This window comes from Xiphophorus hellerii, chromosome 20 (genome assembly GCF_003331165.1).
Source record: "Xiphophorus hellerii strain 12219 chromosome 20, Xiphophorus_hellerii-4.1, whole genome shotgun sequence".
In the NCBI taxonomy this organism is placed as follows: Eukaryota; Metazoa; Chordata; class Actinopteri; order Cyprinodontiformes; family Poeciliidae; genus Xiphophorus; species Xiphophorus hellerii.
This window is the reverse complement of record NC_045691.1, coordinates 3,052,363-3,079,547: the sequence shown is the minus strand read 5'-3', so window position 1 is coordinate 3,079,547 and position 27,185 is coordinate 3,052,363. Positions and strand designations below refer to the sequence as shown.

Genomic DNA, 27,185 nt, shown 5'->3' with positions numbered 1-27,185 from the left:
ATTGTTGGACTAATACAGATCATTTTTATACACATTTCATAAATCAGAACCACTTTAACATGTTAATGAATGAACTAAATATACACATTTTAACATGTTAAAATTTTTAACACAACTAATAATGTAATATTATCATTATTTTTTTTTACATAGAATGGTTACGGAATGGAACCTTTATTCTCACACGTTTCTAGTACAGCTGTAAACGTGACACACAAACGACATCCGCTAACAACAGTGATGGATGACGGAGCTGCATCTCTGATTGGACGCTGAAAAAGACTATTGCTGTGTTAAAACGAGGTAGGCTATCAGCAAAGCATGTCAGTGCTAAACATGTAGCAGCTAATGCTAATGTCAGCATCCACATTTCTAAAGAAAATCCTGATTAGGTTTTCCTGAAACACCGGGAAGGTAAACTTGGCACAAATCTGATAGTTGAAGAATAAATTAAAATCTATTTGTTTACCAACTTAGCAGCTAAATTAGATTTTTAATTTAAAATTTTGCTGATTTTACGTCATTTTCGATTAAAAACTCATCAATTTATATAGATAAAACATGAGCATCTTGACTTAATATTGTCTGAAACAAATATTTTTATGTCCATGCTCAAGTTGTTTTATGATTTGTTTGAAACCTTTAAGAACTAAAAGATGCAGCTGCACCAGGGGCCCTTCGGGGCCTCTGAGATGTTGCTCACATCACTTTAGAGCAGTTAAAACAGTTCGCCTTCAACGCCATAAAGCACTCTCCTCTCCTCTGGTGTTTGCGCGCTGAGGGGGTCACTCTGTGCCATTTCGTGCTGCAGTCTCAGTGAGTCATCGGTGGAAAAGAGGGAGGAAGATTTGGGGTGAAATATTGCTGTTAAATGAGTCTGGACAGCATGACATCACGGGGTAATTAAAACCGCTTTCTGGAATTCCGTCCCCAATTCCTGCGCTCAGGTTTGCTGCAGGATTTCTGGAGCACCTGCAGGTTGGCTTGTTGGTGTGTGCGTGTGTGTGTGTGTGTGTGTGTGTGTGTGTGTGTGTGTGTGTGGGTGGGTGGGTGTGCGTGTGTGTGTGTGTGTGAGGGAGAGAGAGGTTGTGTGTGTGTGAAATATTTTCACTGGACGGAGTTCAAACTTTTGGAGGAAAAGAGAAAAAACGGAGGCAGCGGCATTACGCCATTCTTGCCTCTCATGGAAGAAAAAAAAGTGGGATTTAAAGAAGTTTCTTCCAGAAATCCAGCAGAGCAGCTCTTCTGGCGCTGGCGGGGCTTCCACTGCATTCTGCTTCCTCAACATGACAGAGGACAGAATACAGTCTGCAGGACTTTTATAGGATCGGTTTGATTTGCGTTGATTTGAGTTTTTTTCTCTGTTTCTGGTCGGATAAGAAGTTTGTCCTGCAGCGCGCAGAGTCTGACATGAGGATGAAAGCCTCCACATCTCTGCGCTCTGCTCCGCTTCCAGCCCAGCAGCTGCGCTGATCCTGAAGTGACTTTGTGCTCTGTACCATGACGGCCTGCCGGCGCGCTTCAGGGCTTTAGGATGAACGTTGTGACACGTCTCTCTCTGCTGCTCAGCTGCTGGACTTTCTTCTACCTGCAACCTGTCCGCGGCTCCCTCAGCCGGAGCGGACCCGCAGAGCGCACAGGAGGAACCCACCGTGGATCCGCGCACCCCACAGGGAGGCAGCCGGTCCCCGCTGCAGGGAGCTGGAAACACCACGCAGGACCCCCGCTGATTACAGCCGAGACAATCCCGATGAGAGGAAAACAGACTGCGGGAGGGAACCCTGAACATCCGCATCCTCACCATCATCAGCAGCTGGAGCAGCCGACCGGAGCGCTGGACCTGGGGCGCAAAGAGGCTGCGCGCTCCTGGCCTCCCGCTGCGGATGCACGCGTCAAACCGCACGCCCCCGCACATGCGGGAGGAGGTGTCGGAGTTGGAGATTCACCCGGGAAACCTGCGGGAAAGGTCGCCGCCAGGGCGAGCGCAGCGGCGGCGGCGGCACGCGGCGGCTTTCCTCCGGCGGCGCAGCGCGGAGCCGCCGCCAGGAGGCAGAAACTGGGCGACAAGCAGCCGCTGGTGACCCCGCACGACTACATGCTGTCCCTGTACTGGTCCCTGAGCAGCGGGAACCTGAACAGCAGCGCGCTGCATGAGGCCGGCCTGGCCAACACCATCACCAGCTTCGTGGACCGAGGACACGGTGAGTATCCCAAGAAACCACAGAAGATCTGCTTCAACTGTGTTAACGTGAAATAACCGCGACCACTTAATAAAGAAGGAAATAACGAGATATTAACGTGCTTAAAATGATTAGGTCAGGGATGTCCAAAGTGCAGCCCAGGGCCCATTTGGACCTTCACAATGATTCAAAAACAGCACAGATTTATTTCAACAGACTGAGGCTGGTGATGCAAACTAAAGAGAATTTCACTGATCAAAAAAAGATGTAAAAAAATAAAATGTAAGCAACACCACAAATTATTAATCTTTAAGTAAACACATTTTTGCTTTCATTTTAATGTTACAGTAAATAGCAAAACAAACATCCACAAACCTTTACTGAAAGGTAGAATTAAACTAATTTATGAGAGAATGTTTTAAACAACAATCTGTGGCCTACAATGACTCTAAAATAATTTGCAGATAATTTCTGTATAAAAATTAATCTATAAAATGTAATAATTTAATTAGAATTTTTTGTATTTAGTTTGCTTCTTCGATAGAATTGTTTTTGCATTTTTCATAAGAAGACAGATACAGTTTTTGTGGCCCATGACTATTTTGAACTTCACAGTTGTGGCTCCTGATTTAAAAAGTTTTGCACTCCTGCATTAGGTAGTTTTGTTTAAATCCAATAAAACATTAGATGGATGTTGCCTGAATCATGTTTGGGGGAGTGAAAACTCTGGAGCTTCAGAGCCGTGCATTCGATCAGATCTAAAACAAGACAGTGATAGAGCTCTGGAGGAAGAGAGGATGGATGGGTGTGGAGTGAGCGGGGTCAACCTGCAATCTGCAGGTCACCAGAGGGGGCGGTGCTGGGTGTGTGAGAGGAAGAGAGAAAAGGATCCTCATGATTTTCTGCAGCCTGCTCTGCAGGGCAGAATGACAAATGGAGACATGAAAAGTCTCTTTTCCCTCCTTACGTCCTCTGCTTTGTTTTTACAAACCATTCCCAGAGAGAGTGCCACTTTTCTGCAGACAGCCTCCTCCATGGATGATGTTTCAATTTCCATCCAGTTATTTTATCCATTTACAGTTTTGAAATTATTTAGTGAAGAATTGGGCTAATGTAATTCCTCCCTAAAAGTGTTCATGTCACATGAAACCAGACGAGTTGAAGCAAAATATCAAATATCTGAGTGCATGCCTGCCTAAAACACAGGCACTGACTCCAGGGCACAGCAGTACAAGTAAGAGCCGCAACAATGATCAGGTGACCCAGAGTTTTTTTACGAGATCACTGTTTTGTAGGTATACAGCAATAAAACCCATGTGTGTTCTGGCTTTTTCTGCTGATAGACTGTATTATAATTTCAACTGGTCATTTACCAACGCGTGTTTCTGTGAACAAAGTGCATGATGGTGCCTGGAGGCGTGGCCTGAGGTATGAAGGGATAGAATGATTATCTATAAACAGATTGAATATTGGCATAATGAAGAAACTGAGTCACAGGTGTTAGCTTGACAGCATAAAGTTAAGCAAAGTCAAGTTTATTTGTACAAAACATTTCAGTAGCAAGGCAGTTCACCATAAGACGCTGCTGCAGTAATCAATTAAAGATCGATTAAAGATAAATGCATGGATGAGTTTCTCTGATGCTGAGGCATTAATCTTTTAATCCTGGAAATGTTATTCAGCTGATAGAAGGCCGACTTTGTAACTGTCTTTATGTGGCTCTGAAGGGTCAGGTCAAAGTTCACCTTGATGTCAAGTTTTCAGCTGGAAGAATTGAACCGTTCTTCTTTGGGTTCAAAGTTTTGTTTCTGTTTAGCTGAAGAAAGTTTTGGCACATTTATCTGTTCTAAGCACCTGTTCTGTGATTGGATGAGTCCAGAGTCACCTGGTGACATCATAACCAGGTACCAATTTAAGTGATCAGAAGTCGGGAAAACTCTGTGATCGATGGTTTTTCTTTTCCTGCACGACGTGGCGCTTTGGCACTGCAAAGCATCCAGAGCTCTGGGAAGCAAGAAGCATTAAAATTAGTGTCCAGGTCAGAGATGATGTTCATGAGGGAATTTTGTTATTGATTGAAGATCTCTTTGCTCTTCCGCCAAGTTGTCAGATGTGTGAATTGTAATCTGTTAAAATGACAGATTACAATTCTGTCAGATTTTTGCATCATGTTTAAAAAAATGGTCAAATGCAGAAAATACGAGCAGCGATACGATTAACAGATTCTTCTGGTTATTGTCTCAATTACTAGGATAAAGTTGTGGTTAGTTATGAACCACCAGGAGGCATTTAGAAAATATAAGCTATGATTCTGGATTCCTTTTGCAAATGTTGGTACTTGTTAGAAGCTCAGAATGTATTTAATGGAAGCATTTTGTTTGCAGAGTCTGAAACCAGACTTCCCAGTGCTTCCATGGAGCAATCCTGGGAACATGGATGTACTGTAGGTGTGTGTGTGTGTGTTTGTTCTGATCCAGTTGTGGACGTACTGCAGACTTTACCCATCTGTGAGTTGCAGCTGTGCTTTTCCAACATCTGGTGGGCTCTCAGTGATATCCGTCTCCAGGAGGGTAAATAAACGCTCCTCCAGGCCCCCTTTGGTGTCGTGTTGTTTTTACCGTGTAAAACTGTTTGAAACAATGTTTAAATGACCAAAGTTTAATATTTCTGCTGCTGCTGGAAGGTTTATGTTTCCAGCACTTAATGCACTTGTAATTTGGCCTGTATTTGTTCAGCAAGTCCTCAGCAGGATGCCATCGACCTCGACCACATATTTACAGAAGAGACTGATGACCTTACAGCTTCCCTTTCCTTTTTATAGTCTTCCTTCATTTCACTTTTCATTCCTCGTTTGTGTTACTGTTTTAAATTGTTATTATTTATTTTCTTTCTTCCTTTTTTCCTCTGCTGTTTTATTGTTGTTTTTTTACCCCCTCGGTGTCTTTGAAAAGCTCTCTTGGATCCCTAAAGAGCAACAGTAAAAGCATTTCAGAGCAAACCATTTTGAGGAGCTCATCTATTAATTGTGTAAGTCCAACTAAATCAGATTCCCAACCTCTATCTGCCTGGATTTAACCACTTTGACTGTAATTCACACAGCAATAAGCCTGATGCTGCAGCCTGGAGACAGAATTAGGGAGGTACTGAACATCTTCTCATCCACAATATCCCGACTAATAAGATAAGACTATTTTACATTTTTACCACCAAACTAAAAATGTGCAGAAGTACAAAATTACAAGGAAACCAAACAACCAGCAACATCCCTGTGGTGCATTGGAAGCTTTGCAGCCAGCACCACACAAGATTTTATTATAATTTGCTGTAGTTTTCTTTTCTTGCCTCATTTAAATTCATTATGAGACACAACAGACGTCATTAAAATAAACCAGAGCCATCCCTGAAAACAGCAGGATTCACATCAAATCTACCCACTGTCAGAAGAAAAATTTATATTTAGAAAACCCATCAGTGCTCTTTACGTAGCATCAGCTACATTAGCTATTCAAACAAAAAATGGAATCCAAGCTCAGTTTTTGATAACCAGCTCTCTCTGAGTGTTAACTGCAGCTCTGATCAGTCTAACGGCCCACCCACCGTCCGCTCGCCTGAAGCCTGTGACAGGTGAAATCTGAGGCCAAGAACGTTATTTAGAAAGCTCAAATTATCTCCAGGAAAACCTTTTCCATGTGGGCTCAGTGCCTGAAATAGTTTGGATTTTCTTTCGTACATTAAAGGATGTAAAGTCTGAGGTGATAACAAAGACCACACCTGAGAGCTCAGCAGCTTGTAAACATTTTCGCAGCTTGCAAACATTTTCAACCTTTCTGCTTTAAAAGTATGTGAGACTTTGTGAAATCAAATTCCTCTCAGCTTTAATCAGGCCGTCTGTAGAGAAGTGCCAACATTTCTTTCTTTTTCTGTGTGTATGTGTGTTTGCTGTTGATGGTTTGTTTCCTCTGTAGCAGATGCTGGTTTGCTGTCAGTGGGGAATAGCTGCAGGTCTGTAATAGCAGGCCTGTTTGTGGTCAGATGTGGTCTCCCTGTCTGGTTCTAATGTACTTTTTACCGCTCTGGTGGTGCTGGATGGGAGGAGGGGTGTCGTGAGAAGGAATAAACTGTATGAGGATCCAGAGGTTCTTTTGAGGACTGTGATGAGTTTCAGGACATCTTTGGAAAAGAAAGGACATCACATTGTTGCAGTCTGAAGGCTCAAGCTTGGTTTCAGGGTTTGGTTTGGGGTCCGGTTTCGGTTTAGTGTGACAGACCTCAGAAAGTCTCACATGAGCCAAGGTCCTCAAAATACTACAATTACAAACACGCGTGTTTGGGTGTGTTTTAGATTATCTCTATGCTGGGTTTCATTTGGATGACCTTTGCTGGTTTCTACCATTGAAAGGAAACAAAACATCTCATAGTGCTCTCCACGTTTCTACAACTTTATGTGGAAAACTAACTCATTAGCCTTTACTGGCACAAAAAGGAAAAATATCTATAGCAGGTGTCCTGAACTCCAGGCCTCAAGGGACGGAGTTCATTTCAACTTGTAGATGTATTTCTGCTTCAATACATCTGAGTCACATAATCACGTCAGGAGCAGGACTGAGCACAAAGGAGGTGATTGAGTCGTTTCAGGTACAGGGACACATCTACAAGTTGCAGGACACCACACTGCAAAAACACAAGTAGTTTTAGTCTAATTTCTAGTGCAATTACCTCAATACACTTGAAATAAGACAAAGCTAACTTACAAGTAATTTTTCAGCTAGACATAGTAGCCTGTTTTAAGTATTTCCATACTATTGATGAATAAGTATTTGATTATTTCACTTATTACAAGACATTTTGCCATGTTATAAGTAAAATAATCTGCCAATGGAGTTAGTACTTTTTCCATCATTAAGGAGTATTAAGGAGTTATTTTCTTAAAGCTCTTATTTCTTGCTGAAAAGTTACTGGTAAGTCAATTTTGACTTATTTAAAGTGTACTAAGATATTTGCAATAGAAATTAAACAAAAAAATACTTAAGATTTTGTGTTTTTGTAGTGCAAACCTCTACGCACAGATTTGAGGATCCCTAATCTACAGAAACAAAAATTGTCAGCAAAATTTTTCTTCATCTAGAATATATTTTTCTCAACTTGGAAACGCTAAATAAATATTTGATTGATATTCAGAAACACACTTTTGAGAGTACCGTAATTCAAATAAATTATTAAGTTATTTTACAATGTGCATAATTTAAAGGGGGGAAATTATGTAAATTTGATTTTTTTAGATTTATATAATTTTATAATGCTTTCCTATCATCAAAACATACCTGCAGTGTTGCTTTGATTGCTTCTGGCATGTTAGTCAACCATCTCAGTTATAGGTTGTTTGTATATAAAAGAAGGCCATTGATGAAACATTTGAGTTTTTCAGTGGAATTATCTCTGGTTTTTCTAGTGTGAAGTGTAAAATCTGAGAGGAATAAATAATCTCACGTTCTTTTCCCAATTAGTTTTTAAAGACATGCACATTAAATGTGATCCTAAATGATATTCCTCTCTGACACAATGAGACACTGTTCAGGTTTTATGATCTGACTCACCGAGGAACCATTTTCATTCCTCTATGCCACTTCTGAGTTTCCTGTGGTGCAATAACAGAGTTGTTACAAAAACATTTGTTTGCAGTGACTGATTAGTCCTGCTGTTTGTTTTGTGAATCAGATGCTGCAGATGCAACAGAAGTGGAAAACCTGAGTTCAGAAATGTGACAAAATAACTATTGAGCAGTAAATTTTCTGCTGCTTCCTTTCACTATGACAATATTTTACAAAGGTCAGTCAGTGTTGTGCTTTATAAATACAGGATTTAAAAGAAATGTTTCTATTTTGACGTCTAATAGGACTGGGACTTTAATCTGTTAATGTCGATTAATTAATTACATAGATTTCAACCAGTTAAAAAAACTTTAGGCATTTTTTTTTTTACATACAAAAGTATTGAATGGAACCTTTATAATCACAAGTTTCCGGTACGCCAGTAACTCTGACGCACAAGGGAATTCCCAGTGTTGTATAAAGTACTGAAATCTCAGAGTCAAGTAAAAGTATAAGTACCTCTCCAAAATATGACTTTGGTAAAAGTCGAAGTCACTGACTGAAATGTTACTTGAGTAAAAGTCTTAAAGTATCTGAAACTTCTTGTACTTAAGTATGGAAATTACTGTAAAAATGGATGTACTCAAGTAATGTAATGAAAAGTACAAGTAAAAAGTAAAACAAAGCAAATGCAGTTTGAATGACATTTTTTATATTTTGGAAAACTTGTCAAATACACTTAAAATAATGTACCCAACCAAGTGCAGGCAAAATTAAACCTGCTAATAGATATGCCTGCAGGCATCATTTAGTTAAGAAAATTAGGTGCTTTACCTATAGCACAAGGTTAACTTAACCTGCTTTACAACTGAACCAGCTTCTTAGTAAACCCTCCAGGACAGAAAATACAAAGTTTTTGTAAGCCTTAAGTTTTCCCTTCAAGTAAGGTCAGTGCTGAAAATGAGAAAAATAAATAGTACAGAAAATGCGGCCAACATGAAGAAAAAGAGCTGTTACGATTACTCTACTTCACAAATCAGTGAATCAGTCAATGCTACAGTCAGTAGGTGGTGCACACAACTGGTCATTATGCAAAAGAAAAAAAGAATTGGGAGGGAAATGCAGCTTATTGGCATCTGTAAACCTGGTTTTGAACTTGCATGCCTTTCCTATATTTGTTAAATTTAGTCTAAATTGCTATCGCTATGGCTTCTGCCCCCCCTTGAACAGAGGAGTCTAGGTAGCCTGCTACAGTCAACATTAGGCCTAAGCTAAATACACCAAGTGTGGAACTGAAACAATGCCAAACAAAGTTCATTTATGGTCAAGATTTCACAATAGTGCCTAGTGACCAAGCTATAGTTACTGAAACAGGAGGATTATAACCATTTCATAAGAAGTTACCTCGATGTGTTTCTTCAAGTTGGACGGGGAGTTTTTGTAAGATAGAATTTCCATGTGACTGCTACTGATTGCGAGACTTGCTTTGTGTTTAATGGGAGAAGCGAAACAGGTGTATCCTAATTAAAAGTAAAGAAATCAAGAAATGGCAAAAAATGTGGAATGAAGATAAGAAAGGAAGAAGATTATATGAAGTACAAAAGTCAGTTCAAATTCGAAGCATTAATGAAAGAAACAGAAGAGAAGAAATAATAATTAGTAGATTAAGAGTAGGTCATACCTACTTAAATGACATGCTTTATAAAATAGGGAGGAAAAATAATGATAAATGTGAGAGATGTGGAGAGAAAGAAAATGTAGAACACATATTGATGAACTGTAAGTCAAATGAACTCGAAAGGGAAGAATTAAAGAGAATAGTTAGAAATATGGGGCATGAATGGAATCTTAAAGGTATATTAGGAAATGAAGGAAACATAACAGATATTCACAAATTAAGGAAAGCATTGTTTATTTATCTTAAGAATACAAAATTAAAAAATAGAATTTAATAGATGTGAAGTAATGCTTCTACACACTCATGTACAGTAGGTGGCGGTATGCACCTTAAAGTTGCTTGTGATCCGCCATAATAGAAAAGAAGAAGAAGAAGAAGTATCCTATTGGAGGTGATGAACAAGCCCAGGCAAGCAGGCTACGGACTTTGTTCGGTAGCCTACTTGCTACTTGCTAATCAGTAGGTGGGGTCAAAGCACTTGCGTTTCTCTCTCTCGCTTTTTTGTAACGAGTAACTAAACCACACATTGAAAATGTATCGGAGTAAAAGTACGCAATTAAGTTCGGAAATATAGTGAAGTAAAAGTGAAAGTCATCAAAAATTTTCATACTCCAGGAAAGTATGAAGTACTCCAAAATATACTTAAGTAAAGTAGTGAAGTATTTTTACTTCGTTACTATACAACACTGGGAATTCCATTAACAACAGCGATGGAGGACAACATTTCTTCTCTTGGCCAACTGGGGGTTAATTTCTGCTTCGATCTGATTGGATGCTGGAAAAGACAATGGTTGCTTTCAAGTTATGCTAAAAAGGAGTTAGCATATTAGCAAAGCTATTCAAGCCTAAAATAGCATCCAGATGCTGAACATGTTGCTAATAGCATCCACAGTCCACATTTCTAAAGGAGTTCCATGTCTATTTATTCAAAAATTTAGCAGCAAAAATTGTTTTGGAATTGAAAATGTTGCTTATTGTGGCAATTAAATGTGATTAATTGGAGACCATGCAATTAACTTGATTAAACATTAAACATCACTTATCAAAGATGAAATAACTGTAAACAATCTTTTTCTGTTTTTATTTTTCATTCTTTGTTTTCAGTTAACTGAACAACAGAGTGGCTGTCTACTTCACATCAGTTTTTGATTTTCTGTTATTTGTTTACAAATGATAGAAATATTGATGATCCTTTTTTGACGTTCTTGTTCAACACATAGCCAAAAATTCAGAAATTTAGGGAATCACCATGCAAAGCTGTTTTCAAATTAATGCACAAAGTGGAAACAGTTGTATGAAACACGTAATAAATTGAATTAATTAGACATATGTCCAGCTGGGAGAGTTTCTTCAAACAGATGCTGTTTATTAAACTAAATCTGCAGTGTGGGAAACTGCCAATGTACCCTTTTTAACACTGTTTTGTCTCTGGCAGATGATCGAGGGCCCATGCTGCGACGTCAGAAGTACCAGTTCAACATCAGCTCTCTGGAGCGGGATGGGCTCCTGGGGGCCGAGCTCCGCATCCTGAGGAAGCTGGCTTCTGTGGCGGCGGCTGATGGAGGCTCGGTGCCCTGGTTGAAGCTGTACAGCTGCGCTTCAGGCCGGCAGAAAGCGGCTCTGCTCCAATCCAGGACAGTGGATGACCTCCTGGGCGGATTCAGCAACAAGTGGGAAGTGTTTGACATTTATAAAGTCTTCAAGGGATTCAAGAGCCAGCAGCTGTGCTTGGAGCTGGAGGCCCTGGAGCACCGAGGAGGCCGGCCGCTGGACCTGCGGACTCTGGGCTTCGCACGACCCAGCAGGACCAACAAGGAGAAGGCATTCCTCCTGGCGTTTGGCAAAAGCAAGAAGCGAGATCTCTTTTACAACGAGATCAAAGCACGTTCGGGTCACGACAACAAAACCGTCTACGAGTATCTGTTCAACCAGCGACGGATGAGGCGAGCTCCTCCGCCAAGAGGCGCCAAGAAACCCCTCCGGGCCCCCTCTCAGATCCTCCCGCAGCACCAGGCGGCCAAGTCCAGGCCGCGCTGCCATCGCCGGCGACTCCATGTCAACTTCAAGGACATGGGCTGGGACGACTGGATCATCGCGCCGCTGGAGTACGACGCCTACCACTGCGACGGCGCCTGTGACTTCCCCATACGCTCTCACCTGGAGCCCACCAACCACGCCATCATCCAGACCCTGATCAACTCCATGGACCCGGACACGACCCCGCCCACCTGCTGCGTCCCAACGCGCCTCAGCTCCATCAGCATCCTCTACATCGACTCTGCCAACAATGTCGTCTACAAGCAGTACGAGGAGATGGTGGTGGAGTCCTGCGGCTGCAGGTAGCAGCCACAGAAAACGGACTCCGTTTGTTCCAAGTTCTCTGAAATCTACAAAGCAAATCATCACAGAGCAAAAGACACACTGCTTTATGGGGCCCGTTTGTAAAGTTGCACTGTCAAAAATTAACAGCAATTATTTGGATAATTTAGTTTGTCATGAGAAAAAAGATTTCAAAGTCATATTTTGACCATGTTATTCCTCCATTTACAAATATCACAGTTTAAAACTAAATATTTAATTGGCAAGCTAAATATTTAGTTTGGAGCTAAATAGTTTTGCTTCCTAACTGAATGATTAGCTTTAAGCTAAGTATTGAGGTACAAACTAAATATTTAGCTTTAATCTATATGTTATGTTTGCTATTTAAATATTTAGTTAGCAACCTAACTAAATAGTTACTTTTAAGCTGACCTACAGCTGAATATTTAGTTTATTTCGAACTAAATATTTAGTTAGTAGGTTAAATGTTTAGCTTGCAAACTAAATATTTCCTTTGAAGCTAGTTAAAGCTAAATATTTTGCTTGCTTCAAACTAAATATTTAGTCAGTAAGCTAAATAGGTAGTAAGCTAACTCAGTAGTCAATATTGAACTTGAAAGTGTGACTTTTATAAATAAATGACTAACATCGTAAAAATATGACTTTGTTTGCTATGATTGGTTGTTATTATTATTGTTAATTTTAGAGTGAGTAAGTTTACGAAGGGCCTTCCATACTGCTGTGCCACAGACATGGCTCTCCCCACTCCAGTGGGCTTTCACACTGCATACCAAAGGCTGCAAAGGCTAAACACAAGAAGATAAACTGATGGAAATTGTGCTCTTAAACACAGACTCACTTAAACTGTTGACGTTGTCAGGATGTGTCTGAGAGACGGCCCAAAACAAAAACAGAAAAGACTCTCCTCAGATCCGTATCTGCATCCTGATTGGTGGAAAACGTTCTGCAGGAACATTAAGTGAATTATACTCAGAACCGCCCCCTTTTTTCCAGCACTTATCTGATGGAGTCATTTGTATTCCTTAACTAAGATGTCCTTTTTTCTGTAAAGCATGTGAAGAATCCCTGATGTATAAATGCCAAACAGTGATGAAGTGCTAATCTGACCTGCTCCAAATGTGGGAAAATTGTTTAGACTAGTCTTCAATAAAAAATTCCAAAGTGACTGAGCTTCGGACTGCTATCAGTGGGAACCTCTGACCCCCTCCCCATCAGGAATGATCCACAGACTGAACTATTGGAAGAATCTGAGCGTTTCAGATGCCAGAAGTACAGTCAAACACAAGAATGCCTTTTTTATTGATAACATTCATGTTTCACTGGGGTTGAACAAGTTCCTACAGTTTCTGGCTAATCTGCATAATTAACATCCTTAAAAAGGCCAACAATGTTAAAATAAACCAGCACTGTAAAACCTAAATGAATAAAATCTGTTTAAAATGACAGATTTCTGTTTCCTGCCAGTGATGATTGGTGATTAAAGAACAAACTGGAAAAGGATGAGGATTTTAATTGTTGCTGCTGATTTCACTTTGTCACTTGTCGTTGGTGTGTTTTAATTATTTAAATGGATAGTTCTTTAAAAAAAAAAAAAAAAATTATGTATCAATATTGAACTTTTGAGTTTGACTTTTTTATCGGGTGCTCAGGCCTGCCATCATTTCTGTTCTCCTCCAAACCCACAGCCAAAAACAGGAAAAGCTCTGATCACTGCAGATAAACCAACACCTACTGAACCTCGTTTCAGAGACAGACTAGTTCCTGTTTTAACACGTTTTGAAATATTTAAAGTTTAGTGATGTCTAAGGATGTTTTTCCAGCAGATAGTCTGATTGCGGAACCAGAACTCCATCATCTGCTCCACCTCCAGCTGCTGTGGTTCTGAGTCAAACCAACCTGTTCCCCTCCTGGACTGTGGGGGCGCTGCACCAAAAACCACTGAAGGAAACAACACAAAAACCTCTGAAGACACTGAGAGCAACTTCCTTCTTCACCAGATGGAAACTAAATGGAAGCGTCAGATTTTAGCGGTTGGAGGATTTCTCTTTAGTCTTTGGCTGAAGACCAGGAGCCATTTCTGCTGCTAACGCTAGGCTAGCACGTTAGCTTTGGTTGTATTTACCCAGAATCCCCTGTGCTGTAGTCCACTTCCTGCTTTTGGAGCGGTATCCGGTATGCTTGTCCTGCATATATACATTCAAACCAAACCAGACATATTTTCTACACACTCTGACTTTAAGGCTGCATTCACACCAGCCCTGTTTAGTCCGCTTTAATCAAAGTTTTATTTGTTTGGAGAGTGAACGCGTGATCAAAACTCTGATGTGGAGCAAAAAAAGCAAACTAGTCTGCCTAAAAACCCCTGCTCTGGTCGCTTGAAGTGTACTCTGATTTGGTTTGAAAATGTGTGTATGAACACCAAGCGGGCCTGAGACTGCTCCCAAAGCAGGAAGTGGACTACAGTGCAACATTTGTCCCCCTCCCATCCCCCCTGGATTAGAGGGGAACAGCAGTGTGAAAGTGAACAGCAGCAGCTGGAAATGGAACAAATGATGCATTTTTGTCCCAATTCGAATTGAGTCTACCAGACTATCAGGTGTAAAAACATCCTAATAAAAATGTTTCCTTCTTGTTGTTAAGAGAAGCCCGCCGGCAGTGAGCACCTGTCCGTCTGTCCGGGTCGGGGCCAGGAGCCAACGAGACGCGGTGATGTCATCGTTTCCTCTAATCAAAGCCGAGGCTCCAGTCGGACCTTTCATTCCTCACATGGAACCTGACAGGTAGAAGCTGAGCAGAACTGGACCGGGAGACTCTCAATAGTTCTGGTTGCGTTTGGATCCTGCGAGCGTCTCGTTTCTGTTCAGGATGCTTCGCTGCAGCTCTGCATCATTAACACGTAATAAAAAGTGTTTGGTGCAGCTGCAGCGGTTTCTCCTGATTGTGTTTATGGCAGCTTGGTCTTAAATGAAACCCATTTATTTGTTGGAAGGATGTGATCTATGGAGCTTTGGGGGTCAACAATCGGCTCCTTCTCTCCGGTTCCAGGGAGGACAACGTTTTCCTAAATTTAGCTTAACTCAGCAAATACAAGATACAGATAAGACACAGTTTGTTTTTATCTGAAACACAAAAATACACAGCAAACATAAAGTTTAGCTACTGGTGTGAGGCTAACTAAACAATACAGTTAAACAAATTGTTCTCAAACCATTTTTATTACCTAATAAAAATTATTATTTTTATTAACGTTTTAGTTGCCTAGTCATTGACTGCTTGGGATCCTTTTTGTGATCATGTGAGGCGAATTTTCTCTTGGTAGAGTTGTCACACTTGTCTGCAAAACAAGCCCACATCATGAACCTTCCACCACCGTGTTTTATAGTCAGTAGTTGTTTGAGCTGATTTGCTGAGACACATCTCTCCTTGAGTTTCATTCTCGAGTTTTCATTATTCTAGAAACTTTAAGTTTTATTCAGATGTAACTGCTTCAACCTCCCAAAGAAGCCATGCTTTGGCCTGACCTTTGACCTGTAAGCAGCTAATTGATAATTTCTTTGCGTTTCTTGCTGGATCTCCAGGGAAGGTTTGCATCTGATGAGATGTTTTCCTCTTGGAAATAATCTTTTCTGCTGAAAGGTGGTTTAAAGATGACCTTTGACCCTTCCAAGGTTAATTATCAGCAGCAGTTGCTTCTTCATTGCATTCTATTTAAACATCCTGCAATATTAAGCTAATCACTGTTAATAATCAGTCAATAAATACATTTTATGCAGAACGTAGTTTCATATTTTGCAAAATATGACGTTTGTTTTTGTCTTTTCACAAAAATCAAGAAGTGAAAATTTTGTATTAAGGTTTTTTTATTCCAAACTGTTCAAAGAGCCGATGACACAGTCACAGAAAAGTCACACTGAAGACAAACACCCCGCAGAAAGCAGAGTTAATGTGAGCTACTGTCAGGCTGCAGCTGGAGGAGCTGAGCAGCAGAGTTCTGGCAAACCGGACCGAGACTGCCTGGATTTAATTATCACAGATTTCCACACATTAGTCCATGTGAGACACAGCCAGTGGATTATGCAAACAGCTGATTTAAATCTGTACGTATGATTTATGGTGACTGATATTTCCTATGATTTATGACGGTGTAAATAGGGGGTTGGCTCAACAGGAAATGAAGCATAATTGGGAAATTGACTTTGTGGTATGGTTCCTTTTTTCCTTGCTTTGATGGAAAATGATTGTTAAAAAGAAAACTGGGTGACTGGGAGGCTGTTGGTGGGTTCAGCATCAACGTCCGCCATATTTAGAACCCTGCTTTGTCTTCACTTAACATCTGCCTCCTGGTCTGAGGATAAACATGCTTGTTAATTGTTTTTATTTAATTTTTATGTTTTTATCCCTTTCTAACACTCCACCTTCAGCACCTCATCACAGCAATGCTCTTCCATGTTTCTGATGAGGGAATAACATTATAACATTTTGCATAATGACCTTTAAACTGCAACTAACCCACCTGTGAAACATAGCACCGCCCCCTGACAGTGAACAAAGAAAAGTGGGTGGGGCCAATAAGCATTGAGGGGCGGGGCCAGGAGAGGGAACGAGTGGAGGCAGTTAATTAGGGGGTCTGGTCAAATCTAACAACTTTTTTGTTCTTTTAGACTTTTAAGGCAAAATGTGAAAACACCAGTTGCCCTGCAGCAATTGAGTGAGTTGACTAGTCTGACACAGTAACGCTATCAATCAAAACTCACCAACTCCTGACTCGCCACCAGGGGGCGTGCCTGGGTGAGACAATTTTATAGAGCTGTTGCATGTTATTGTTTACATTTGGAAAATTTGCTAAATGATTCTTAACTTGCCCTCCATAACTGCAATAGAATCGCTAACAAAATCTGTTGGAACCAATAAATGCAGTACCACCCTTTAGCCATAAGAGGGCAGCACTGAGTGTTTGGTTTTGCGCCAAATATTAAAATTTTTTACACAAAAATGTTACAGCTTGGACAAAAACACAAAGATAGAACTCTTGACAACAAATTTATACAGTGAATCGTTTTAAAAGTTAATCTGGAGGTTAGTTAATCTTTAATGAATTACAACTACAGCAAATTCTGTGGTGTCAAAAATCTAAGACGTAGAGCAGCGATGATGAACGACAGCTCTGTAGGTGCAGTGGCGCCTCCTCCCAGTTTCGGCTGTGAAGAGCTACAGCAGCTGTCATCGGAGCTTAAAGAGAAAAGCAAACTGCTTACCGGTTCCACTGCAGGGGCCAAAGTAAACCTGCTGCCCTCAAAAACACTGACCTGATGGACTGAGGCGCTGCGCTGCAACAAGCTGTTCAAACAGAAAACCTTGTAGAAATGACGTTACATAAACACCGCCTGGTTTACAATACATGTTTTCTCAAGGTACTTTACCGATTCGTTCACAGAAATATAAATATAAAATAGTAATAATACTGAATGCTGTTTATTTTTTATGAGTTTTAATTAAATATTGTCATACGGACGTTGCCATGTTGTTTAAGCTGCAATACATTATGGGTAAATGGCGTATGTTTGGTCCGATTGCGCTAGCTTCATCCAGCTAAAACAGGGCGGAGTAACTCTTTTCAGAGTTGGAAGAAGAAACTGATGGTATTTTGCTGCTGCTGCTGCCTTCAGCTTCATGAATGAAACAATGAATGATACCTACCTCTGGTCCGACTGTGTGATCCGGTAAGTGGTTCTGTAGCTCTGTGTTCGGTCCGGTAACAGCTGTTTAGGGTCCGGTGTCGGTCCCTGGTTTCACATTCAGTATGGAGGCAGTAGCACTAGCTCCGTTAGCATTTCAAGAGCTTCCAGCGCTGCCTATCTCTGATGAAGAAATGTAAATCTCAGCTGTACACAAGCAGCCTTATTTTGTCATGGATAATTGGAGAGTAGTAGGAGAAAGTAGCAGAGGGAGAATTGGTCAGCTAGCCAAAGCATTAGCTTGAGTAAAAAGCAGTTTTAAGCCTAGTCTCCCATTTTTACGTTTGGATTTCCTTTTGGAAACCAGGAAACGACTGTAGCTTCAGCTTAATGCCTTCAAAAACTTTATGCTGGTGTAATTGTGACGCTAACGGGGTTTAAACCGAGTCAAAGTCAGGTCAGCTTGTGGTGAAGCTGTTGAAAGGCCAATAATGGAGCGGAGCAGCAGCCTCTTTCTTCCATGCATCTTGTAATCAGATTACTCCGCGGTTTGCCTCGTCAAGCCCAGAAATCAGCGGCTAAGCAGAAACATGGGCTGTTTATGAGTTTCAGGTTTCAAGTGTTTCTGTTTGTGGCTGGGAATTGTGGCAAAGCGTCAGGCCAGATCGGAGCGAACAGCATCAAGAGCCCGGCTGAAGAGGCCTATTGTGTTTTCCTACTGGGTCGTAATCAGAACCAGATGCCCTCCCCCGTCAGCGCTGGGGGTGGGGGGCTTGTTTAACTGGACCTACCTTCATCGAACACAACTTTAATGGCCGCCCCATTACACCACTTAACAACGCGCTTCCCCACAGAGGAACGGTGCGCCTTCGGTCCACAAATCCACCTCCAGGAGAAGAGGCTGGATCCACTCGGTTCCCAGAAATAAACAGTCAGGTTTAGGAAATCCTCCATCGGAAGCTTCCTCTCAGGTTTCAGGTGCGTTTTATCAGTCCTGGGAGATCCAACAAATTATTACTTATTATTTAGCATAGCAGAGCCCAGAAATGCAGAGTTACTGCTGCAGGCTACAAATCTTCTCAAAATAAAAACCTGAAGAGTTTAAAGGCGTCAGAGAACAAAAGTGTTTCCGCTAGTTTACTACGAGGAACAGTTTGTAAAGTTACACAGTCAACAATTAACAGCAATAATTTGGGTTATTTAGCTTCATGGAGAGAAAAACGTCAGTTTCAAACTAAATATTTAGTTAAATATCTGCTTGTTGGATCAAACTTCCAGACCTCTCAGGTCTTCTGGTTCTGGTTCTTCTCTGCATCCAGAACCAGAGCCAAACATGGAGAAGCAGCATTCAGCTTCTATGCACCACAGATCTGGAACAAACTTCCAGAAAACTGCAAAACAGCCGAAACACTGAGTTCCTTTAAATCCAGACTAAAACCCACCTGGTTAGCGCTGCTTCAGAACCATAACAACTGGAACATTGACCAACACATTTGATGTGTGACGATGATTTTGATGATGGGGTTTGACAAAATGTAACGTTTGTTTCTGGTTTCTCATAATGTTGGTGACTGCATGACGTTTTAATGACTTTTTATTTTTGTGTACTTTGAACTGCCTTGTTGCTGATGTGCTTTACGATAAACTTGACTTATTCCTGAATGATGTTGAAGAAATGATGGAGGTGAAGTGTTTTGATAAGTAGAACAGCGACTGCTGAGGTGAACTGTGTTAATTGACTTGAACAGTTTTGTAGTTTATAATCTGGAGCCTTTGGCCTTCAGATTATCCCAGAATCCCGATAATCGTCCGTTCCTTTCCATCGTTTGACCTTCCTTCTCCACCAGCATGTCTCTCTCCAAACCTGCTTTCATCAGGTTTTCATGGCTATCAGATCTGGCTTGGACAATCTGAACATTGTTTCACTTTTTTAGTAAAAGCACTTGTGTTTTTTTTTTCCCTGACAGATGTTAGTGAGGAATTTCATCACGAAGCCGTGCCAGTTGCTGCTGAAAAGGAGAAGCGTTGCAGTTTCTTCTGGCACGTAGAGTGTGACGCCTCGCCTCTCAGCAGTCTGCAGCTTCCCAGCTTGCAGGAGCTGGTATTTGCATATTATTCCAGTTTCTTTTCATATGGTGCTGATATCTGCGGCTTGGACATGGCGGGTTTTTGAAGCTCGCAGTCTGAGTGTGCAGCCAGAGGGGGTGTTTTTTCTGGACACGTAGAGCAGCCGAGGACATTTTAATCTCCAACTTTAAATCATAAGTAAGTGCTGGGCTGATGATTCACCCGCCTTCATCTCCAGGAATAAAAAGCTCTTAGTCTGAGTTTTTCTGAGGAGACAGAACTGTCCCAGCACCCGTTCAGGATTCATGTTGGTCCATCGTGGAGGTGATGAAGAGATGTCGTCTTCCTCCTCATGTTTCTCTGCTACTTCATCACCTTCTGCTGCTTCAACAACCTGCTATCCAAACCAACCAGTCAGGCTTGTTGGTGTGGGACATTTCAGCAACAAGGCATTCAAAGTGCTTTATATCATAAAAACTACAAATAGAAAGTTATAAAACAAGCAATAAACATTTGCATAATATTTGACAAAATAATATTTTGTCAAATTAAAAGATGGAAATAAGCAACTCAAGAGAAAAATAAACACGGTTGTGAATTTGAGTTGGGTGAATTTAAAAAATCCCAGTTTTTAGTAAAACGTCTTGACAAAGTTGTTTTTATCTTAAATTTGAAAAGGTTTCATATATTGTAATAATATTTTTTTATTATTTTATTATTAATAATATTTTTCAAATATTATTATCAAAATCATTAACACACATCATGTCTCTCTCCAAACCTGCTTTCATCAGGTTTTCATTGCTATGATCAGATTGTCCAAGCCAAGATATGTAGATAAATGATCCACATACTATTAGCCACAATCAGCCCTAACCTGGAGGTTTTTAGCCCTGATTTAAAGGAACTCAGTGTTTCTGCAGTTTTGGAGTTTTCTGGAAGTTTGTTCCAAGATTATTATAGTTAGCGAAATAACAAAAAATAAAACCGAGAACATTTTCATTAATTAAAATGAATAGAAATGGTAATTTATAGAGAAAAAAGATAACTATATCATGGGTTTAACTAGAACATGCTGAAATTATAGATATAATATCCTTAGTTTTTATGTTAATGAATCTATTTATTAGCCTTTAAAAGTAATATAAAATAGATATTTTCCTCCACACATCTAGTGTACGTCAGTTGTTGACATTTCCAATAATCCTCAAAAATTGGGACAAAACAACAGAGTCAGTTGTTGTTCAATAACATTTGAATACATTTTTGAAAATTTGGTGCTCTAAAATTAACCAAAGTATGAAAAAACTAAAACTACTACTATAACTAATAACTAATATAAAACTAAACAATATTTTACAAATCTAAACTAGCAAACCAACTCTGAAAACAAATAAAAACTAAAAGCTAAAGGTAATTTTATTTATATAGCACATTTTCAGCAACAAGACAATACAAAGTGCTTTACAGGATTTAAAAGGAAATACAAACCAAAAGAAAGTACAGTCCAGTATTTTGACCTCTGTTCTGTTTTGTAATTTTCTGCTTGGTTGGTATTTTACTGATTAGTTTTTGTCTGGCTTTTTGGGATGTTTAGTCTAGATTTTGGTGCTTTTCTCTAACCTTAACTCATATTTCTACATGTTTACTCTTTAATACTCTTTAATGGGTCAGGCGTTTTTTGCTTTTTGAAGACATGTTCCGTTGAAACTTTCCTTCTTTCCTAACAAACCTGAGGTTACCGCTGCATTGTGGTGATGCTTCCCTTTCACCTGCAGTCCTGAATGCATTGCTCATGTTTAGTTAAAGTAAAGTGGATCACTTCCCGGGCCACACACGGTGCTGGATGGACGCTGCAGAGTCACGCCGGGCTCCGTTATCACTGCCAGGTGTTGAAACCAGGAGATATCTGCTCTGGTGTTTCATCAATCACAACAACTTTCCTCAAACTAAACACACCTCCAGTTGCACAGACATGTAAAACATTCTGACCATCTGTTTCTTTTGGCTCCTGGAGCCAGATTCATTTTTCACTTTTATGAATATGAAAACATGAGGTTTAGTCACAAAACAGCAAAATTAAACACAAGAAAAAAAATCTAAAGATTTAAAGGATTTTTTTCATACTTTGCTGCCTGTTACTCTTATCTCTTCATGTCTCAGGAGATTAAAATGTGTTTTAATGTGAATATTTGAGGCAGAAAGCAGATAAACAGTCAGTTTAACTGGCTGCAACATTATGGGATGTTTCTGATCTGCAGGACAGCAGGATAACCAAATGTCATTTATACATCTGGACTGTTTAGTTCTCATCCAACAGATTCATTTTTAATATATTTGCACCAAGACAAATGTTAAATATTAAATATTGGGCCGTTTATAACCTAAACATCTGTCGCTTTCTGAATAAAAACTATGGAAACAAGATTCAGGTTTTAAATGCAAAAACATAACAGAGTAAAAACATAAATTAAAACCCAACAGAACAATAATGGATCTAAAAGTCAACAGGAAAAGAAATGTGACAAATATTTATGACCACAGATCCAGGATTTACTGTCAGAAATGTTTCTGACGGAGGATCTGAACACGGTGATGGATCAGTCAGGATCAGGTTTATGGCGACTTTAGGAGGAAAACGGATTATTAAGAGCAAGAGGAGGAGAAGATCTGGCAACATACTAATAAAACTGGGAGGTATTTAAGATGTGGCAGTGATTACTGGATGAGGATCAAATGAGAGGAACCAAATCACTGCAGAGAACTGAGGGAAAACATATTAAATAGAAAAGGAATCAATAAATAAACACAAGTGAGGTGAAGAACAGAAAAAACTCAGGATGTTATGATTTCTGGGAGTTTGGGTTTTGATCATTTCTGAGTTCTGCGTTATTGTTTAGAAATTGTTCCCACATTAGTTCACATTTAGTTTATTAGTTTATTCTTAGTGCATTTAGATTTAGTTTTTTATTGTTTTCCTCTTTGGTTTGTAGTTTCTTTGTATCCAGGTTCAGCTTCTGTTGAGACAATTATTCACTTTCCCTCTTCACAGCTGTTAATTACCCCCCTAATTAACTCACCTGTCTCCACCACAGCTTCAGTGTGTAAGGTCACTGGTTCCCATTAATCTTTACTGGTTCTTCCCAACACTCTGCTCTTTTTGCCACTTTCCCTGAATCCAAACTGTTTAAAAAAAACTGATGGAAAACAGGAAGCAGAACCCACAAGTAAACAACCCACCAAAGAGAAACTGAATCTTTAAACAATAATGCAGTTAAGGAAAATAAAAATAAAACCAAAGACTGAAAGATCATGAAATCTTCAGCTGATTGAAACGCAGCAGCAGCTTCATAGTTTTATGTCTGATTTGTTTATAAACGCTGTTGTTGTGTAGATGAAAAGTTACGCACATGAAATTCATAATTATTTTTATTAATTATTTTCCCTCCATCTGAATGAGTGAAGCATGTTTGTATTCCTCATGCTGATGGTATATTTGCACTTTGCCGGAGTAACAGCACCATTTCCAGCCGTATTTACTCGGGGACACCTTTAGTGTTTCCTTCTTCCTGCTGCTCTTCCCAAACTCCGCCTTTAATCCATCAGTTGGCTGTAAATCAGAAACGCGGAGCTTTTTATTTAGATGAAAATGTTCCAGATAATTACTCCTGAACTCTGCAGCTCTCCAGCTGTCAGAACCAAGCGGACCCACCAACACGTCCTCACACCTTGTTTCCATTCACACCGCAGGCGCTGCGGGCGCATTAACTGCCTCCAGTCGCAACATTTGGCTGACGCTCGACTCCATTTGTCTGTTTCCTCTCATTTTCATGCAGAAGCGTCTCACTGTGAGATAAGTGTGTGCATACCTGGAGCAGCCAGACGATAACAAACTGCTTCCTGATGGAGCTGCCCAGGTTTTATGCATCTTCTGGTGTTTCCTTCTTCTTCTAACCACCAAGAAGGTCATCGTTCGAGTATCCCCACACGGAGAGCTTATTGCAGTTAGTGAAAAGCTCCGTTCCAGGTGGTTTATCCCTGGTTCCTCTCAGTTAGACTGAAAACAAACACTGGGAATGCTTCACGGAGAGGCCAGGAGTTCTGGGAAGCCGCAGGAAGCTTGGGGTGAAGGTATTCTATCATCCCATCCTGATCTGAGAGGCTCCTCGAAGAAAGGCAGGGTCAGTTCTACAGAACCGATCCGAAGGGTTTTAATCGACAGAAAAACAAAAGAAATATGTTAAAATCAAGATGTGAAAGGCAGAAAGAAATGTTTTGAACAGTTCATGAATCAGATTCTGCAGTAAACAGTCCTGTGTTCAGTTTTGATTTAAAGGAACATTCAGAGCCACATAAAGCCGGTTCCAGAGTGGGCCTTCTAGCAGCTGCAGAACATTTCCAGGACCAGAGGACTAAAGTCTCAGATCAGAGAAACTCATCCAGGCGTTTCTCTTTAGTGGCTTTGATACGGTCCAGAACGCTGCTGCTGGAGTTCTGACTAGAACCAGGAGGATCGAGACACCACCCGGTTCTACATCAACTAGTTCTACACCATCTGGTTCTACACCACCCGGTTCTACACCATCTGGTTCTACACCACCCGGTTCTACAGTCCTTCACTGAGAGACTTTAAACTACTGCTGGTAGTTTATAAATCACTGAAAGGATTAAACTAAACACTGCCTCGCCATGTTCGGTTCTGGTTCTGGGAACGCTGACTCAGCGGGTCTGCATGGTTCATACTGGATCAGAAACCCGTTTGTGTAAAACAGAACGGTGACCCATAATGGAAGAAAAAAGCTGGAAATGTTTGTGTTTGATTCGTTGGTGTGTTCTCGTGTTTCCGCCTGTGACAGAGTCGTGTTAGAGCGTCTATTTTAGGTTTTTCTTTGGCTTTTGATGTGCAGCATCTCATGTTTCTCTTTGTCACTATGTGTGTCTCAGTCTGGTGGTTTTTCTTCATCCAGCTGTGTGAAGGAACACGTTATTGAAGCCGCGTTTTTCTGAACATGAGCGGCCAAGAAGCTGCCTCCTCCTCATGTAACCAACACCTGCAGGAGCAGACAACCACAGCTCAGCGACTGCAGGTCCAGGAAAGGTTTGAATTGACCCAAAATACAAACTATGAGGAGTAGCTTTGACACATGAACTCCTTTGTTCCGTTGTTTTATTGATGAGCTCACTCAGATAACAAAGACTTTGGTTTTATTACAACAGATCACTGTCAGGCACAGACTCTTCAGGCCAACAGAGTCTTTTCAAGATGTTTGGCTCTGGAGAACTTCCTCAGGACAGAGTTTAGGACATTTTTCTTCATTCTTCTATAATCTAATGGATTTTTGTTACAATTAATCTTTTTATTTCAAAGAAACTCCTAAATCCCCTGTCTGATTTACCCAACTCGTCATTTGATCAATAAATATTTATTAAATCACCTAAATTCTGTTTTATTCTCCCTGTAGTTTTGAACCAGAAAATTTTTCATGTGTTTTTTGATCTGCACATATTTTGGATGGATAAAAAAAATGTAACGTTAAAAGCAGAGACAGCTCATAAGTGCAACATCTAAACTCTTTTCTCAGGAATTCAGCCAATGTGAGGTTTTCTTTAAGATCTGAATCAAACCGTCTGAGGAAGAAGTTTGGAAAACAAAGACATCCACATTCAGAAAATAGAGTAAAATCTCTTGGAACTAAACCATGACTTTCCCCTAACGCCGCTCCCGAGTAGGCGGGGCTTGTTGCTCCAGCACCTGAATAAGACGCCAAAGTCTCATCTGATTGGCTGGTACACGATGAGCACTAAAACTAAATTACGAAAATATCCAACTGTTTCATCACTGCCATGATTTTTAATGATTTAAATCAATCTCACACACATGATTTTAATTGAATTTCTTACTTAATGGAAGCACTGCAATCACAACAAGAAATTTTCAGCAAAATATAGACAAATATTTGCGCATATTTGTAATGCACAGCTACTGCATCCAAAATGCTCAGTCTTTGTCAAACATTTCTCCAGAAGACATGTGGCTTTTTCATGTGGGCAGCTGCTAATTTAAGTTCAGTTTCATTTCAGAGCAGAAGTTTTGTTCTTGGTTGGCACCTATTGAGTTTTAAAAACTTTCATTAAGGAGACATAAGTCGTTTGATTTCTCTCTGGAAATTTATTTGGTAAATCAGAATCTGTTCCAGGCCGGAAAAGGTCCAGGGGCCTCATGCATAAACCGTGCTGCGCGTAAAAAATGTGCGGCGCCATATTTTACGCACAAGTCGGCATGTACAAAAATTAACTTTGCCAAAGTTTGCGTAAATATACTACGCACACTTTTTCGCTGGCGTGAAAATGTGCGGCAGCCACGCAAACTTTTTCTGTGGACAATATCAAACTACAGAGCGTCAAAACTCACCTAAATAGACTGAAATCTGACGACATTCCGTGTTATCTAGACCAAGAAGCATCAAACCCGATGTTTTTCATGATTTTAATATTTTATTGTTTAAACGTAAACGGTGAAACTGAACCGCATTTATCCTCAGACAATAAGCCAACACGCACAGAAAATAAAGAAAATAAAAATAAAAGTATGTGAAAACCCCGCTTGAATGTAAATAGTACTTTTTCTCAGTTTTTGTCTCATAAAGATGTAAGGCGTTGTTCTGTGCGCCGAAGCGCCTGAAATGCATCTATGGGGTCATTTCATTCTCACTAAAAGAAGAAAACAGGGTTGCATCAGCAGAGTAACTGAAACCTGCTGATTAAAAATAATCAACAGGTTTGATTGTTTTTAAGGTGATCAAGGTGTGTATACAATCACACGTATAGCTGCGCAAAGGTGAGCCGCGTAATTGTGGAGCTTTGGCTCTGGTGGAGAACATCGCCAAGTGAAGGATTCAGAGGGAGCCATTGATCAGAGATCATATTGATCTGCTAGGAAATGTTGATGATGGTTTATGAGCGTTTAGATTAATCCAGACTGGTCATCCTGGAGCTCTGAGTAAAACTTAAAGAGCCGTGCGGTACTGGTACCGGTCCAGCTGCAGTCGCCCGCTTTGTGAATGCGCCTTCTGGACATAAATCATTCTAGTATTTAGAATAAACGTCCACATTCCCACTCAAGGACTCTCTGACACGCTGTCTGTTTTAAAATCCCGGCTGAACGCGCTACTGTTCAAACAGGCATTTACAGGATCTCTTTATTATTATTATTTTTTTTAATTTGGATTTTTTTGTCTTTAAAATGTATTTTTATTTTTGTGAGGTGACATTCAAAAATCCTCAAAACATCTTTTAAATAAAATAAATAATAATTATTATTATAAATACTTCAATAAATTCTGCTTCGACCAGGACGTTGCCATGGTTACTGCTTCACGTGGGGGCAGACTTCCGGGTATTTATACTAATTTACGTTAAGATGTATTTATGGCGGCGTCAGGGCGGACCAGCAGCTGCTCTATTTCAAGCAAATTAGGATTTATAAAGCAAAGGTCCGTGGCCACGTGCGTACGCAGCTTTATGCATCCGATTTTTCTACATTTTTCCATACGCCAAGTTTTAGTGTGAAAACTGCGCACTCTTTTATCCATGAGGTCCCAGATCTTAATTTTATACCTTAGAATGACGTCAAATGAGACAAAAATGATGGGTTAGT

The 27,185-nt window shown here is 40.3% G+C and overlaps 1 protein-coding gene across 1 annotated transcript; it reads left to right on the top strand.

Annotated features, from left to right (window-relative positions):
- The first annotated feature begins 1,051 nt into the window (after nt 1-1,051).
- Nucleotides 1,052-13,226, top strand: gdf5 (growth differentiation factor 5). The gene is made up of 2 exons (XM_032548421.1): nt 1,052-2,201; nt 10,882-13,226. The coding sequence occupies exons 1-2, from the start codon at nt 1,535-1,537 to the stop codon at nt 11,787-11,789; spliced, it is 1,575 nt and encodes a 524-aa protein (XP_032404312.1). The 5' UTR covers nt 1,052-1,534; the 3' UTR covers nt 11,790-13,226.
- The last annotated feature ends 13,959 nt before the right edge of the window (nt 13,227-27,185 follow it).